Source organism: Misgurnus anguillicaudatus, chromosome 18 (assembly GCF_027580225.2).
Source record: "Misgurnus anguillicaudatus chromosome 18, ASM2758022v2, whole genome shotgun sequence".
Taxonomy (NCBI): domain Eukaryota; kingdom Metazoa; phylum Chordata; class Actinopteri; order Cypriniformes; family Cobitidae; genus Misgurnus; species Misgurnus anguillicaudatus.
In genome coordinates, this window is record NC_073354.2 from 16,680,856 (window position 1) to 16,699,291 (window position 18,436).

Sequence of the window (18,436 nt, forward strand, 5' to 3'; positions counted from 1 at the left end):
GCTGGTCAATGCTGGTTTAACTGGTGGTCACTAGCAAACCAGCACCAAAACACAACATATGCTGGTCTTGCTGGTATGCTATTTTTTCAGCAGGGACAGGAAGTCAGAATGCATGAAATAGCTTTAGACCCCCTTATATGTTTGTAGGCCTAAAGTAAGTTCAAGGAATTATTGGACCACAAAACAAGTCATTAGTCGCACAGCAAAGGTATACTTGCAGCAATACCCTGCTGAAAAAACAGCATACCAGCAAGACCAGCATATGCTGTGTTTTGGTGCTGGTTTGCTAGTGAACACCAGCTAAACCAGCACCAAACCAGCATTAGCACCAGCTAAACCAGCACCTAATCAGATTAGCACCAGCTAAACCAGCATTACCCAGCATCCCATGCTGGTCATACCAGCAAGACCAGCATATGTGGTGTTTTGGTGCTGGTGTGCTTGTGAACACCAGCTAAACCAGCATAAAACCAGCATAATTCCCATGCTGGTTTGATGCTGTTTTTTCAGCAGGGTAGCCGTCAAAAAACGGAAATCATAAAGATATTTTGTACATTTTAATACAGAATTTATCAAAAATGTATTTATTAGTAGTAATATGTAACATCTGGACAACTTTAAAGGAGCTTTAAAACTTTAATGTTTTAGAGAGATTCCAGATTTTGTAATTGTTTTCTTGGCCACAACCGAACAAATCATACATCAATGGAAAGCTTTATTCAGCTTTCAGATGATGTATAAATCTCAGTTGACCCTTATTGCTGGTTTTGTGGTCCAGGGATCACATATAATACTCGTTTTGGCGGTTTATTTAACGACTGATGCGCTGCTGCTCACACAGACGTCATAAAGGTGGCGGCTATCTGATTCTGAGGTAATGCCTGCAGGAGCACGTGCATTCCCGCGTCAAGCGCGCGCGCGGTAAAGCTGAGAACAGGGGTGTGTGAGGCGGTACACTTCGTAGTTTAACCTAAAGTAAATAAATGACTGACATAAGCTACCCACAACTACCGCTGCCTTTTCGTCTTTCACATAATCCTCTGTGTTGCTCTATGCTCTATACACATGCACACACACACACACACACACAAAAACGCCAAGGCTAAGAACGAATTAATTGTGCTCTTCCTAGGCTTCCGTAGATGTTTCCCCTCACTCTCCTGTAGTCTGCGGCTGTGCCATCTGTGGTGAGAAGTACCCGTGGGCAGCTATATCAAAGCCATGGACCAGATCAATAATGTTCAGGTCGTTCCCTGCACCAATTCTCACTATCTGAGACCGTTTAGGGTGCATTATAACCAGGTGAGTCGCTAGTTTACTCGTTATTGTCTGTCAGTGATGCGGTCACACCTCATCATTTAGCTGTCAGCATCAGCCCAACCCCCATACTGTCACTGCTTTTATCGACAAACATCGCGTCTCATGTTTCAAAATGAGCTTAATATGCACAGCGTCATTTATGGTGTATTTCAAAGACAATTCTGCTGAAATCGCGTATTTTGATCTGAGCTTTAAAATGCTAACTTATGCTACAGACCGGGAAGCAGACACTTTTCTCAAGCACACGCTTTATAAGCACCACAGCTGGATCTGAGGAGATTTAACAACATGATGCCCTCAATATTGTATTGAGGAATGAAACGCGTTTTTGTTCATGTGGAAAGGCACTGTGGCTATGTGTTGTCACTCTTTGTATGTGTAATTCAGATTGCCTACGGGTATGATTTCACATTTTAACCTGTTGTTTTGTTGTGGCATTCCCCTTTTCATGTAATTGCTGTATGTGATGGCAATAATACGTCATCAACACATCCATATTCTTCCTGAGTTTACATCATTTTTCCTTCTGTTGTACTGGCATGATTGAAATCCTTTTGTTTTCTCGCAGGGCACCTGTGGGTGTTTCCTCTTTGATTGTTCTCCTCAAGCTGTGCACTGCACTTAGTGCATTTTTAAGAATGGACTAATACTTCCTCTTGGTGTAGTTTGACAAGCTCCCCTAGTCTACCTCACTGTTGCCTATGATGTGTCTTAGTCATTCACATCCGTTTCTGTGTGCTGGCATGGATGGAATGCACAGTGCATTATATCCATATGCTCATGGAATTCTCATGGGATAAGTAACTTATCGTAAGGGTGAGGGATTGCCATGGTGTGTCAAATGTCACAACACAAAACAACATTGATAAAACATCACCTAAATCTTACCGCATGGATTTTCAGTACAGTTGATGTTTAATAATCAGGTCTCTTCATAAAAAAATACTGTTATGATATATATTTTAACATTATCTAAGGTGGCATAACTTTATTTTTTGTACAAATGAGGTGTGTCATGCCAAGAAAGATTTGGTGGTTTAGCAGGGTCAAATTTTTATTGCCTTTGCATTTTTTTAGCTCAATTACAGTATTATTTGACAATTTGATGTGACAATTTTGCTTACGAATAATTGGACCATTACGGTTAACTAGCCCATTAAAGTAATAAAATGTGTTTAGACTAGTTGGTTGATGGATAAAAGTCATGACAATAATTACTAGGGATGCACGATATATCGGGCGACATATCGTTACCGGCCGATAACTGCTTATTTTTAATATTGGTTATAGGTCTGGTAGCAAAATTAGGCCAATAAATGAAAGCCGATAAATGATGGATTATTTTGGTTTGTTGAACCACTTCACTTGCTCATTGCTGGCCATGTGGAGTTTTGATTGGTGCTTTCTGTGACATAGCACGAAGATGACACGTGTTGCGGGCTTAAGAAGAGTATGCTAGTCTAGCGCAAAGACAAGATGTCCGCAGTATGCGAGGTTTTCATTGTGAAAATAATATGAATATTTATCGGCCTATATCGGTTATCGGACCTCAAATTTAAAGAGTTATCGGTCAAAATTTTCATATCAGTGCATCCCTAATCATTACAAATAGGGATGCACGATATATTGGCCGACATATCGTTACCGGCCGATAACTGCTTATTTTTAATATTATCGGTTATCGGTCTGATAGGAAAATTAGGCAGATAAATGATGGATTATTTTGGTTTGTTGAACCACTTCACTTGCTCATTGCTGGCCATGTGGAGTTTTGATTGGTGTTTTCTGTGACATAGCACGAAGATGACATGTGTTGCGGGCTTAAGAAGAGTATGCTAGTCTAGCGCAAAGACGAGATGTCCGCGGTCTGCAAGTTTTTCATTGTGAAAATAATATAAATATTTATCGTCCTATAGATATCGGTTATCGCCCCCAAATTTAAAGAGTTATCGGTATCGGCCAAAAATTCCATATCGGTGCATCCCTAATTACAAATTGTTGTTTGTATGAAAAATGTACAAAGTTTAAGGTAGTATAAAAAATTATTAAGCACCACTTTTTCATTATAAATTATAACAGAAGATAAGTGGTCCTAATGGCTTAAAAATGCAGCGTTGAAGTGCAGGTCAGAAAACAGCAGTCACGTTTTCAGGTGAATAGAACATAAGTGAAATCTATGAACCCACACCTCCATACTTTGCTTTCCTAAAATTAATCAGATTTTTTTCAGCCACTGCCGCCGCATCACTGAGTCACTGCACTTTGCCACCCACACTGTCCTGCTGGGACTGTGTAGCTGTAGATGGCTGCTGCCAATCCATTATGCCACCTGTAACTTTTTTTAAGCATCAGCATCCTGTCTGATCACACAAATAAGGCTCATGCTGGGACTTTATTTAGTGCAGATCATTGCAGTAAGAAGCCACTACGTGACCATTTTTTCTTTCATGTTAAAGGTATAGCGGAGGATTTTCTTTTTCTGGGTGGATCATCAAGACTATTGGTCATCCTAGTTGTCAATCATTCTGGTGATATGTTTACGTAAGGCCATCGTACGTGCTCATCCCTAGGTTCGCTTTCTGCAAATGCGCACTTTCAGGTACAGTGGCAAGAAAAAGTATGTGAACCACTAGGAATGAACTGGTTTTCTACAGTGATTTGCCATAAAATGTTATCTGATCTTCATCTAGGTCACAACAATAGACAAACACAATGTGCATAAGCTCACAAGACATAAATAATTCCAGTTTCTTGTGTTTTTTTTGGAAACACCCATTAAACATTCACAGTGCTGGAGGAAAATGTAAGTGAGCCCATGGACTAATTACTTTATTGAAAGCTTTTTTTGTCAGAAGCTGGAAAACTGGAGTCCAATTAATAAAATGAGTTTAAATGTGTGGTTTAGTGCAACTTTGATTGATATTAAGACACTCACACATTTTAAGATTGCTATCCTTAAGAAGCATCAGCTCTTCTGAACCATGCTCTTATAAAGATATCTGATCAAGAGAAGTTGCACTCCATAAGGCTGAAAAGGGATACAAAACAATCTCAAAATGTTTAGACCTCCATCAGTCTACACTTAGACAAATTGTCTATAAATGGAGACAGTTAAAATGCTGTAGCTACCCTTCCTAGATGTGGGCGCACAGTCAAGATGACTCCTAAGACACCATGCAGAATACTCAATAAAGTAAAGAAGAACCCACGAGTAACAGCTAAAGGCTTGAAGACATCATTGGAACGGGCACACAGCTCTGTTCCTGAGTCTACCATACGCAAGTCTTTGGACAGGCACAGTGTCTATGACAGTACACCACGGAGGAAGCCGCTGCTCTCCTGAAAAACATTGCTGTGAGCCTGAAGTTTGCAAAAGAGCACCTTGGCAAACCCCAGTGCTACTGGGAAAATATTTTATGGATTGATGAAACAAAAGTTGAATTTTGGGAAAAATGTTATGGCGCAAAATGGGCACAGCTTACCAACATCAAAACATCATCCCAACAGTGAAGTATGGTGGAGGGAACATCATGATTTGGGCTTGCTTTGCTGCCTCATGGCCTGGACCACTTGTCATCATCAAGGGTAAAATTAATTATTAAGTTAAAAAAAATCCTACAGGATAATGTCAGGGTGGCTGTCCACCAGTTGAAGCTCAGTAGAAGTTAGTTGATGCAACAGGACAATGACCTTAAACATTGTAGTAAATCCACTACAGACTGGCCTAAGAAAAGCAAAATGTGCCATTTGGAGTGGCCTAGTCAAAGCCCAGACCTTAACCTGTGGAATGGCCTCAAGAGAGCGGTTCACACCAGACATCCTTCAAATGTGTCTGAGTTAAAGCGGTTTTGTAAAGGGGAATGAGCAAAAATTGCTTCTGAACGATGCGCAGGTCTGATTCAGAACTACTGAAAGCTCTGCTTGAAGTATTTGCTGCCAAATGAGGCTCAACAAGCTGTTAAATCCAAGGGTTCACTTACATTTTCCTCCAGCACTATGAATGTTTAATGGGGGTTCTCAAAAAAGACACAAGAAACTATCATTATTTGTGTGTTGTCACCTTGTGCGCATTGTGTTTGTCTATTGTTGTGATCTAGATGAGGATCAGATCACATTTTATGGCAAATCACTGTAGAAAACCAGTTTATTCCTAGGGGTTCACATACTTTTTCTTGCCACTGTATATGTGTGTTGAGCTCCTGTTTCAGCCATTCGTTGAGGCTAGCGTTCTCGCTGTGTTTTTTCAATATGTCTGGGGTTCACAAGAGAAAAAGTGTCTACGAATTGTATGACAAGAAGAGAAAGGCCTCTGAAGAAAAAAACAAGACCAGAGTGTTTTTGGGAGAATATTTCACATGCTGGCATGCGCTAAAAGAACAGGTTGGGCTTCCCACTGATGCCTCAGTCGCGAAGTTGCTACTCGACAGCTAAAGTTTGTCATGCTATTTGGAGAAATCCATTTAAAATGACTGTTAGTAAAAGTTAGTAAGCTATGATTAGCCATGCTAGCCCTGGCACAAGTCAGAATCCGCGCAGACACGGTAAACATCTTAATGTACAACAGCAACTTGTCTCGTGCATGCTCTCTCGTGCACACGTTTAATAGGTGTTCCCTTTTTGGAGTGTTGCGCAATTGCATTTTTTTAAAAAAGTGGAGAGGGCGGTTCTTTTCTAAAATTCGGGAAAATCTTCCGCTACACCTTTAAAGAGCCCCTAGTATGTTGATAAAAATAAATAACGTAGTTTTGTGTATTTGGTGTAATGCAATGTGTTTGCATGGTTTATGGTTTTATAAACACATTTTCTACATACAGTAGTACATTATTGTTGCTCCTCTATGCCCCGCCTCTCTGATACGCGTCAATTTTGTACAAACCTCATCTTTCTGAAAGCCGTGGTGTGCTCTGATTGGCCAGCTATCCAGTGCGTTGTAATTGGACTGAATACCTCTAGTGTCAGCCAGAAATATGACACTCCTTACCATATTTAAAAAGATCAGCTCCCAATAGATTTCTTTATCAGCATGTGTGCTCACTTGATTTGAACCCATGACCTTTTGTTCTGAGAACACTCTACCACTGAGCTATACAGGACCAGTTTCCCCATTCTTTTGTAATAAATTGTATTATTATAAACAAATGCAAAGTTAAGGGATACTAAGAGGACATTTTAACATTTCTTCCTTTGCGTTTTTCATGTACAGGCTACACCATAGTTAAAACTATCCTGTTCATCCAGGTCCACTTAAAAAAAATCACAAAAAATGCTGTCTTATGCAATAGTTGGGGAAGTCACATGATCTCTGAACACGTAATAAGCATGTGCATGATTTCACAGTCTTTAATGAATTCCCATTTTTTGTAGTTTACCCAGAGACAGTAAAGGTATAGTTTTTAAGCACTTTTAAATCTGTTTTCAGAAGATTACATTATTATCAGGCCCCTAAACATTGTTGTCATTTAAATTAAAAGTGTGTATGGCCTCTTAAATGCGTTAAGTAATATTACAATGCATTTATAATCTGTTATGGTCTCCTGTCTCAGGTACAGTCATCATCAAATCATATCCCATTGGGGGCTTCCAGTGGATTAAGCTGTAATTAATTAGTAGAGTGGTTGAATAATAAAATTTAGCTTGAGCTGGCTCCCAGTGTTCTCGTGCAGAGCTACGAGTTAGTCAGGTCCCGTGAACCAGCAGCTGAGCCAACACGGTCAACTGCTCCAGCTGCCAAGCTACTGCTTTAGCAGCAGGGGTCTTGGCTATGGAAAGGGGGTATCAAAGGAGAGTGTATTGGGGAGAGGAGGGGTGTTGGATTAAAGCAGGGTTGGTGGGCAGACAACAGTGTGCACTGGGTGGGGAAGAACAGATGAGGAACAATAGGGGCAGGGACGCTGGAGTGAGCAGAAGGTTGACGAGGCCATGGGAAACGTGTGGCGGCCATCGCCCCAGCACCAGGCCACTGGGCGCGCTCAATAGACACAGGAAATGGGATTTACGTGAGGCAGATGTGCAAGTGAGAGAGAGTGTAGAGAGGTAATGAATGCATTAGAGTCCAATGAGCAAGATAAAGGTAAGAGCCACCAATGTGCGCTTCCCATGAAAGTTGTTAACCCTACCCTCTGTAAAGCTGTCTATAAGAGATGGTCTACACAGAGACTCTCTAAAACAGTAAGAGCACATGGAGATGAGACAGAAAGACTCTTCAGCCCAGAGTACTCTTTGTCATCCAATCCTGGCCTGTTATCTTACATTGCGTGGGTAAGTGTGCCACAGTGTAGCCTTTTACTTATCAAACTGTTTCCAAACCCACAAAATCAGTGATGAAAAGAGCACTGTCACTTTCCCAAGACTGTGTGGCCACTGACATCCCCTCTTACAGATGTTGGTTTTGTATGGTGAGAATCTGGAAGCGACTGCACCCAAGAATGTTTTCCCACTGCATGGCAAAGCCTCAATCTTGTGGCAGGAGGTTTCAGCTGCCATTCAAAGCATTGTACTTATGTCCTGTAGAGCATTTCCCTGTGAGATTGCGGATTGTTTGTTGGAACAATCATGTGTGACGCTTTGAAAAGTTCATAAATCACTTACATTGTAAAGAATATAAAGTACAGTGCTGTCTCTATTTTACAGTTTTCTGATGCAGTTTTTTCCCTTGTGAAAGCAGAGTTGTTGCAAATAGAACGTCATCCAAATAAAGCTGCTCGGTATGTTTGACAAAAGCCTGAGATATATTACACAGCCATATAAGAACAAGATTGTTTTGCCATCCATCAACTGTCTGTGTAATTGAGGACCCTTATTTGGCTTCTGAACAGTAGGCATTTCTGTAATGGCTGTAGGAACTTGTTGCCTGGGGCTTGGAGGCATGAACACTACTTAAGCCCAGCATGGAGCTTAAAGGGGGCGGAGGTACATGGAGGGGGTAATTTGGGGAGGTAAGCTCACACCTGTGGCATGGTGGGGCAGAAGGAGAGTGGGGTCGATGAGGGGTGGAGGGAGCATAGAAAGCAGATGGAGAAACAGAGGTTGAGCTCCCTCTGTTCTCGAACTCTTTCATCCATACCCCTGTGCTCTGAAGCGCAAGAGCAGGAACAAGAAGAAGCAACACAAAGCCTTTTCAATTGGGTTAAAGTGGGCTGATATGTCTGCCCAGCTCTTATATGTTAGAATTTTTAAATGTAAAAGAGAATGGCCAAAGATGAACGAGAGATGAAGGTAGAAACCCAAAGGTAAAAAATTGCAAGCACCTCTTGCCAACAAGACTGCACATAAATTTGCACCATGAATTAAAATGTAAACCCTCTGTTAAATATTCGATTGTGTGTGTTTTCCCTGTCGTTGTTTAGGGTTGTCTCTGTGAGTTGTGTGGAGAATCAGCATGTGTCCTTGTAAAAGGGTGGATGGGGCTATAATGTATACACTGAAATTTTGTTTTGTTTTGGTGGTTTGTGGGTTTAGTAACTTGGGGTTACTTTTTGGTGTCGTGACAACTTGGTGTTTACCTTAGAGATCTGGATTGTTATTGCTGAAGTATGGTTGAAGACTCAATTAACCTTTGCACCTATGTCAGGGTGAGGTGAGGTTGCTTGTATGTAATTGTTTATAAAGACATTTTGAGCACCAATAAAAGAATTGCATTAAATCATGTAGGCTGAATTTGAGTTACAGTAAAACACATGGTTTATGAGCAGTACATTAATCTCCTACCTTGCAATGAACTCGAGAGCTTCTTTCTTTCTTGGAATATCAGTAGGGATTGGCACATGACAGCCTGGTGGGATTGATGTGTGATTAGGGTTTTATATCTTGGGAAGTTGAACAGCACAAAGTGGGAATTAAAGGCATTGATTGTAAATGGCAGCGTGACAGCAATTGAATTCTCAGCAGCTGTCGAGGTCACAGCAATATAAACTGAAAGCTGATGATAATTAAACTTTAAGCATGCAAAACAACAAGGCCTGTCCTTCCATCCCTATTCATTCATAAGCCTTTGTTGCAAAAAGGACCGAGGGGGCACTAAATTTCAAGGTCCTGCATCATCTTCCACTCCCTGTAATCTGTGTTGTAATCCATGTCGCTTGTGATTCCCAGGGTCCCAAAAGGCTTTTCTTGTTGACCTAGAGAGTGGCCCTGATAATGAAGGATCCCCACCATCTGTGTGCATGGTCAGGGATCTTGCACACACTTGGACACACAAAATAGTCCTGTAGGGGGCAAACCACTTAGGGCCATAAAAGCACCTAAAACCTCACCAGGGTTTCTGGAGGCAACATAAAATTGGTTTGCTTATAAATGATGCGACACGACGCCTATACTTTTTATTATATATTGTTTATAATATTGGTTTAGTTATATGGCATATTATATGGCTGTGTTTATTCAAGATAGAGCCTTGTAAGGGGAAGTTTAATTAAATGGGTTAGGGCTCTACACTTGGAGGCAGTTGACTGTTGATTTAGATCCTGGCCAGAACCCAAGGGGATGTTGATTTTTCATTGGGAGCTATATGTTACAATGTACTTCCTTGTACTATGACCAAGGATAACAAGATCCTCAACCACGATAACCAACTAGTGCAACAAAAGCTGTAATACAGTTATTCAATAAATTGAAGGTTAAAATGCGTTAAAAATGTTAAACGTGTTATTTTTTTGTGTAATTAATTAATCTTAATTAACACGTTAAAGTCCCGGCCCTAATTTTAACAAGACCTAGGGCTTGATAAAGAATCATCAAGTGTTTGAAAGCCTTTTTTATCAAGAGACCATCTTGTAATAACCTCCTAAACAAAGGTCGGTTAAAACAGAACTGCATTTTTGTGTTTTAACAGTTACAACTGTTTTTGCTGGTAGGGCTCTGTCTGGTTTTACAGGATTCATACCTGTACCTCAACATATTTAATTTCACTTGCTCTGTTTAGATAAGATGACTGGCAAAAATCTTTAAAAGATACATTATGAATTTACAGTTAAACATATTAGAGAAAGATTCAATACAATGTAGTCATGTTACAAGAAAAAAAAAACATTTTGCAGGTAAAAGATTTGCAAACAACCATTAGATGTAAATGAACATTTGTGTGTTTTGTAGAAAAATATTTATTATGTAAAGAATGATACTATTCAGAAAGAAAAGAAAAAAATGGCCTGGCATGTTAAAGGAATAGTCTACTCATTTTCAATATTAAAATGCTATTACCTTAACTAAGAATTGTTGATACATCCCTCTATCATCTGTGTGCGTGCACGTAAGCGCTGGAGCGCGTTGCGACGCTTCGATAGCATTTAGCTTAGCCCCATTCATTCAATGGTACCATTTAGAGATAAAGTTAGAAGTGACCAAACACATCAACGTTTTTCCTATTTAAGACGAGTAGTTATACGAGCAAGTTTGGTGGTACAAAATAAAACGTATCCCTTTTCTAAGCGGATTTAAAAGAGGAACTACATTTATGGCGTAATAGCACTTATGGGAGTACTTCGACTCGGCGCAGTAACACCCTCCCTCTCCCATTATGAGAGGGAGAAGGGGAGCGGACTTTTCAGGCGAGTCGAAGTGCTCACAAAGGTGCTGTTGCGCCGTAGAGTATGGTTCCTCTTTTGGATCCGCTTGGAAAAGCGTTACGTTTTGTTTTGTACCGCCAAGCTTGCTCGTGTAACTGCTCGTCTTAAATAGGAAAAATGTTGATGTGTTTGGTCACTTCTAGCTTTATCTCTAAATGGTACCATTGAATGAATGGGGCTAAGCTAAATGCTATAGAAACGTCGCAACGCGCTCCAGTGCTTACGTGCACGCACACAGATGATAGAGGGATGTATCAACAATTCTTAGTTAAGGTAATAACATATTTATGCATCTGGCAGAAGTGACTTAGAGTGCATTACAGTCAGCATGTGTGTTTCCTGGATTCCTGAAATGCATATGTGCCACCTGCACAGCAAAATCACCAGTGTTAAATCTACACTGCTGGTGTTTATATGGGTACCACCAGACCTGGTGGTACCCATATATACACCAGGAGTGTACATTTAACACCGGTGATTTTGCTGTGTGTGTAGTGTGTACACAAGATCATTACATGCCGTAGTAAATGTATTCTACTAGTTGGGCTAGAAAATAGCTAAATAATATTATGCTGGTTTAAATGTCTTCTTTCATTTTCACAAAATGCACATGTAAAGAAAAAAAATCCCCTGGTCACATTGATCTCTTATCAATGATATCTGATACATTGTTATCCTGCAAAGCTTTCCCTTTTCATGGCATGTATTGTTTCGGGTCACTATGAATGTAATTATGTAGTTGTGCAATAGACCTGTTGTTTGTGCTATGTGCATATGCATACCTGTATGTCAAAGCCATTACCTCTAAACGGGTATCTTCTCAGTTTAAAGCATTTCCTCTAACTCTTTCCATCCTGTAAAAGCTTGTGCTTGCTTTAAAGTACTTTCACTTTTCAGGCTTGTCATCTTTGCACATCTGCTATGTATGAAACTGCATGGCCTCTCCCTTTCTTTGCTCTCTGAAGTTGCTGCAACAGTGATAGTGGGAAGTTTTTTTTTATCAAGTTCACTAAAGGGCCCTTATGGTTCGCATTTGTGGAATGTTAATCTTCATACCTCTCTGAAAAGTGCGGGTCTTCACTACAGCTTGTTGGCATCATAACAGGCCAGGGTTGATGAAAAATGATTCCCAAGTTGTGTAACTGCTAAAATAACAATACACATGCAGAGTTCCTACAGATGTTTGTGTATAGACCCCTTGCACGTGACGTCACGCTCTACTCGCGCGAATTATGGACGCCATGATGGACGGCGGAAGTGCCATGTTGTAGACGGACGGCAAGCCGAACAAGTACGTGTTTGTGTTCGTTAGGGTCATTAAATGGTTATTTCGTGTTGCTATGATGCACCTACCATTACAGAAAAGTGGCATAAATACAAGTTTTTTTACATGAATGTTATTGTTTAATGCTGCAGTGACACCATACATTTCATAGCTGCCAACTCTTACGCATTCACCGTGAGACCCACGCAATTGACCCCATTCTCACGCCACACATCCATTTTCACGATGTAAGTAGCTAAACCAGTGCTCGCAGTACTGACACTTTTATATTTTAGCGTACCTTCACTGTCTTTTGCGTGCCACCTTCCCATGTTGCTGGTACTTTGCTGCAAAGAGTCAAAGAGCATTTCACTTTATGTGGCGCTGCGCAGGAAGTTCGGCAGCGAGGACATCAGAGTACCGCGAGAGCAAGTCGAAATGTTACAAAAGGGTCCGCCTTTACCTTTGCTCTCGCGTTACTCTGATGTCATACGCCGATCAGTCAGCTCCGCACCAGTCGAACACACAAAGCGTCAAGGTCTGAATGAAAAGCAGAGACCTGCCCGGATTCCACGCACGCAGATACCCTCAGAAAACAGCAATTTTAATCAACCGTCACTCGCGTGTGCATGTTTGCAAGCAGTACAAGCCTGCGTGATGTTTGCGGTGACAGGTTTTAATAAAAGAGAAAAAAGTCAATTGATATTTGACATCTATAAACAATAATATATACGAAATATAATTATATGGTCTTGACATACACATTATCTGTTGCTTTAGTTTAATATTAAACTACTCATTTGGTTTATTTGATTGTGACAGTCCCTCTATCACCAATCACAAATCATCACTTTACGCTTCTCTTTCTCAGTGGATAAACTGAATCAAAGCTGCTGTTATCTGCAGTTATACATTTTACAGAGACCAGTTGCCTATTCATTAGATTTTAACAACTTTTTTGGCACTTTTATCAGAAGGAAAGCATAATAGAAGTGTATAAAATAATAGTAAAGACTCTAATCCCAGGCATTTAAACTCAGTAAAAGCTTTTATTTCAATTTAATTTCTAAAATATGATTCGATTTGTATTGTGAACCATTTTAACGCAGTCTTTTCCAACTATTTAACACAGAAATAGCTAAAATCCACACTATTATCAATTGGCAAATGGTTAGGACTTATATAAAAAATTATTACCACAAACCCCCACCCCCCCAAAAAAATATCTCACTCCAAGCTGAACTCAGAAGTTGGCAGCTCTGCAGACTTTTAAAAGCCTTAAGATCAGCACCAGTGTATGGGGATATCCCGTTTACCAAATAGTGGCACAAATCATGCGGGCTGAAGTCGGGCAGACACGGCGTTTAATGAGGTCCGTGAAAATTGAAGGAGGAAGAAGGTAAGGGTCGGTATCCAGTCCCGCTATCTCTAACTTCTCTAAATAGCGCTTTTTGTGAGGACCTACCAAATGCCCTACCTCGACCGATAACGGCACAACAACTTCCTTAATATAAGAAGCCATGTATTTTAGTGAAATATATATTTAAACTGTTTAAAACTAATCAAAAATCCCGCTCGTCTATTACTAATCAACCTAGTGCGTCAGTGATTTTGCCGTCCAGCATGGCGTCGTCACGTGGTCTAGGTCACGTGTTTGCAAAGGGTCTATACTATATATTGAATGTTTATAGTGGCCTGCGTTAGGACTTTTGATAAAAGTTTTTTTTTCTGGAAGTGTTCCTTTTTTTCACGCTACCCCATCTGCTTAATAAACAATAAAAAATGTGTGCCTCCACAAGTATGTACTCAAGTATACACTTGCCATGGAAAGGCACTTTTATCCCTACTCTCCTTGCCCTGCGGAAGAAAATGAAAATTTTTGCGCCTACACAAATATGCTTGCATCACTGATCCAATGTTTGAAAAAATACCATGAGGAAGCAGGCATACATGTCTGCCATGACCAGAACTATTCTGACTTTTTAGGTCCCTGTTGTTCTTCAAGGAGTTATTATTATAAGTAAATGTAATTTTTTATAACAATTTTCTAACATTTTATTGTCAGTTTAAAAACATGTCAGAAATGTAAAAAATTCAAATTTTAATATAGAATTAATTTAATAGAAGAAATGTAAATATCCCTTATATTTTTTCTTTTTTGAGAGGTTTTGTAAATTTTGTTTAACAGAACTCACCCAGTTTTTGTATTCAAATAAAAGAATAAAAACCTTTTTCATAGCACCAATTGTTTTCCAAACACTGACGTGTCTTTCATGAAATGAAGCTCAGTATGACGACTATAGGGACCCATTCAAGCATTTAATAGGTCTTTTTGGTTTAATGGAACAACTCTGACACCATAGAGAGCTATGAGACTGAAGTTTGTTCCGCTTTCTTAGTCTTCCCTCCGAAACCCTCACATTTTGGAGCCAAAAGACACAGGTCATTAGCACGAAAAGCGGCATTGCCCAAAGCAAACATGACCCCATCGGATCCGCTGACCATGCTTGGTATGCAGGTTCACTTTCCACACTCTCGTTTTACACCGGTGCCTCAGGTAACTGATGAGTGTTTCCATTAATGGAGCTTTGCTTCTTATTAACAGATTAGACCTGCAACCATGGTTAGGTAGGTCACGCTTAAACTCTTCAGCTGAAAAAAGGTGTTGATTTTTTTTTAAATGGCACAGTTAAAAGGTGTAGCAAAGCTTTGATTATTTAATTGTCTTCACACTTACACTCCTAAAAATAATAGAGGTAAAATGGGTTCTTTGTAGCGATGTCATTGAAGAGCCATTTTAGTACCTCAATGAAACTGAGTCAAAGATTCTTAAATGAGACATTTCTTTTTTAAAATCTTTTTTAGACCCTTCTTCTACTAAAAAGAACCTTTAGGGGTGGTTTCTCGGACAGGGTTTTATCCTAGTCCCAGGCTAAAATGCATGTTTAAGTTGCCTTAATTAAAAAATTTTGCCCTGACATATCTTAACTTATATCAGTGCCATTGTTTTGTCTCAACATGCTCACCAGCATTGTTTTTTGCAATGTATATTTGTAAAAACTACTTAAAGGAACAGTATGTAAGAAATGTATATCAATTAATCATAATATGGCCCTGATATGTCACTAGACATTAAGAAATCATTTTCATTTCAAATACTTATATCACTGACAACAGTGGTCTGGTCAGGATATTGTCATTTAAAAAGTGGAGTTGCAGCCCTCAACTGATGTTTATGTTGTCATTTTGTGTGTTGGCCACCAGTGATTGCAGTACCAGTTTTAGCCACAAGTTTTGTGATTGCAATACCAGTTTTGGCCACAATCTTACATACTGTTCCTTTAAATGTTCTAATATAACAAAGGCCTAGTGCAGGATTTATTTAAACCCTCTACGGGAAACTGCTCCTTTGTGTACTTTTGTAAAGTTTAAGATTCTTTATGGAACCATACATCTCAATACAGAACCTTTTAAGAACCTTAAGCTGTATAAGTGTACGTGTTTATTTACTTTCTTTCTTCACTCATTAATATTTTTTTTGTTTTTAGACACTCTAAAATTTAATTTCCATGGGGGCACACTTTATAAAGTGAGAAACAGACAGAAGTACTAAAACTAATTTAAAATAACAAAACAAGTTACCTCATGCATACACAATGTAACAAAAGTCTTCAGTTGCACCATTACAACGCAATAATAATAACAATACATACCAGGTAGCAATTAAACAAACGTGATCTGTAGCATATTAAAGTGTACTCACCTTAAGCTAATTTCGGTGGGTCGCAGGAGTAAAATCTTAATCTTTCCTTCCATGTAGATTTTGGCGTGTGAGTTTTTGCCCATGAGCGTATGATGGCACCATAATTATATTTTAAGACTGCTTACAATGCCCAGTTGTGATGAAGGAATGACGAGTGATATATCCACCTTATTTTTAAACGCGGAAGTAAAGGTTGTGACGTATTTCCCTTTTTTGTGCAAGACTTCTGTTTCAATAGCCAGCCGGTAGAAAACAGTGTAGTGGGAGCACGTATAAAACATGATTTAAACTATTATAGTAAATATTTACTACACTTGCCATGTATGACCCAGTGTGATGATGAAATTTTGAAGTGGCCTGATATCATATTAAGATATATTCAATAATTTCGTGTTGCTGTTCAGGGGTGACTGGTCTTCAATGCGCAAATATAAAAGCACAGAGACATACCAGTATCTTTACACTCAGTCGAGTGTTTGTACATGGAATAGACCAAGACTTCGTGTTTTTTACCTTTTCAGGTGATGGTTTAAAATGTCACGGCTGTCCTTCTTGTGTGAGGTTTTTAAACAGCAATTTTTAATTGACTTGTTTGAGTTTTTTGGCGACACATCAAGCTTCACGCGGTCCGACAGTAAGCAGCATCTTTATCATTATACACATTGTACTTTTTTTTAACAAACCATAATTAACATATTAAACTATTACATGTTGTCATTCCGTTTTATAAATAAACCAGCTAAATCAGCATATTTTTTATCAGCATAATATTAGTTGCTTTTAAAAAATTATTACTATATATTATTTTCTATAAAAGGTTTTACTGGATGGATGTGTGGATACAGATCATGTGTGCATGTGAGCCACATACACATTCAGCTCTTGTGAGCGGATTATGGTTAAATGTTTTGTAGAGATTTACTGCGTTTGTACCAGCTATTATGGCAACCCCTAACTGCACAAATTATGCTGGTCTTTCTAGATTTCATAAAAACATTAAAATGCCAGTCAAAACGGTACCTCGCAATACAACTACCATTACTGACAAGCTGGGCCATATCGCATACATATCACAGGCGACACATATGCGATAATTAATGCGAAATTGCCCCGATTGTTAGTGAACTACGGCTCTGTGTAGTAAATGGCGCTCCATCTGAAAGCAGGTGATGTCGTTTTACTACTAATCAAGGAACCGGCATTACTGACGAAATGCGCATGACAATCACATCCGATTTATCGTGCAGCCCTACACCACACTGTACAAGACTTTACACAATATGTTGACTGATGTATTATGTTTCAGCTAATTTGTTGCCTGAGGAGAAACTTTTAACCTGCATTTATAGTACTGGCCAAATGTGCCAGGTACACTTTATTTTGTCATTTGGAATGCATAATTCCAAACCTTTTGTAGTTTACCATACAATGCTAGTATAATGTCAGTACCCCTATAGAAGTTGAATACAGAACATATTGTAAAATTGTCAAAAAGTCTTGCTTTAGGTTTTGTCAGAAATGGCTCAAGAGTTTGACCAGCCATGTTGTATTACACCAAAACGATAAACGTATCATGACAACCTACAAGATACCCTTAAGCTTCATTTTTTTAAATACAGAGTGATGCTATAATCCACTCTTTTGTGGTGAATGAATACGTACCGTAGGCGTAAGCACAAAGAGTGCCCATGAAAAGAAAATTACTAATTTCCAAACCCTTCTTATTAGAAACACGTTCTCGTCACACAATGATGAGCTGGTATCTGTTGAGACAAATATTCAGTGCGAATCCTTCAAGGTAAGCATATTTTAGATTAAAAGCTTCATTGTAATCATAGTTTCAGATAGGTAATTACTATACAGGAACTGCAGAGTACAGTATGTGCGTGCATGATGGTAGGTATGGTCGTCTGTTATAGTTACAGTAAACTGCACTGTACGTAAGAGATGAGCCTTGACTACACAACTGCTAAGTTTTTTTTTATCAAGCACACACAACAACAATTTTCTTTCACTGTCCTGTTTTGACCGATTTCAGAAGTCTATGCTGAATTAATTGTTAATTTAACGTGATAATTTACAATTTTACCAAATCTAGCTTGAATCCTGAAGCAGAATGTTACTTTATTTAGGAACTTAATTTTTTATCCTTACTTTTCATTTTCTCACCAAATGGTTTTAAAATGGCTTTTATTTCAGAACATCCAAGTCTGCTCATTTGTATTTAGAAAAAAATATATTTTTTGTTTTACTCTAAAGCTAGCTGTAATCGTATCTATATCACAAAACTTTACATGCATGAACAGTTTGCGGCTAATTGCGTTTTCTTGTATCTTGGGGATGGGATGTATGGTTGCCTAGCAACTAGCAGTTAAATTTGCAATTTTGTAAGACTTTAGCACCCATTTGAAATAGAAACCTAAAACTGCCATGGTTTATAATTCAAGTTTTGTACATGTAACATTAGAAATGCTAAAACTGGAACTTTTGAAAAAAATTCATTACTTGGATGCTTTTATTGTTAAC

The 18,436-nt window shown here is 39.0% G+C and overlaps 1 protein-coding gene across 2 annotated transcripts in view; it reads left to right on the forward strand.

Annotated features, from left to right (window-relative positions):
• The first annotated feature begins 1,117 nt into the window (after positions 1-1,117).
• nudt14 (nudix (nucleoside diphosphate linked moiety X)-type motif 14) overlaps positions 1,118-18,436 on the forward strand; it is a 38,678-nt gene continuing 21,359 nt past the window's right edge. The window contains exon 1 of one of the 2 annotated variants that reach the window (XM_055186175.2): positions 1,118-1,302. In XM_055186175.2, coding sequence (XP_055042150.1) covers positions 1,222-1,302 — 81 coding nt within the window. In that variant the 5' untranslated portion in view covers positions 1,118-1,221. The remainder of the gene's footprint in view (positions 1,303-18,436) is intronic. The other variant, XM_055186176.2, reaches the window with a different exon arrangement.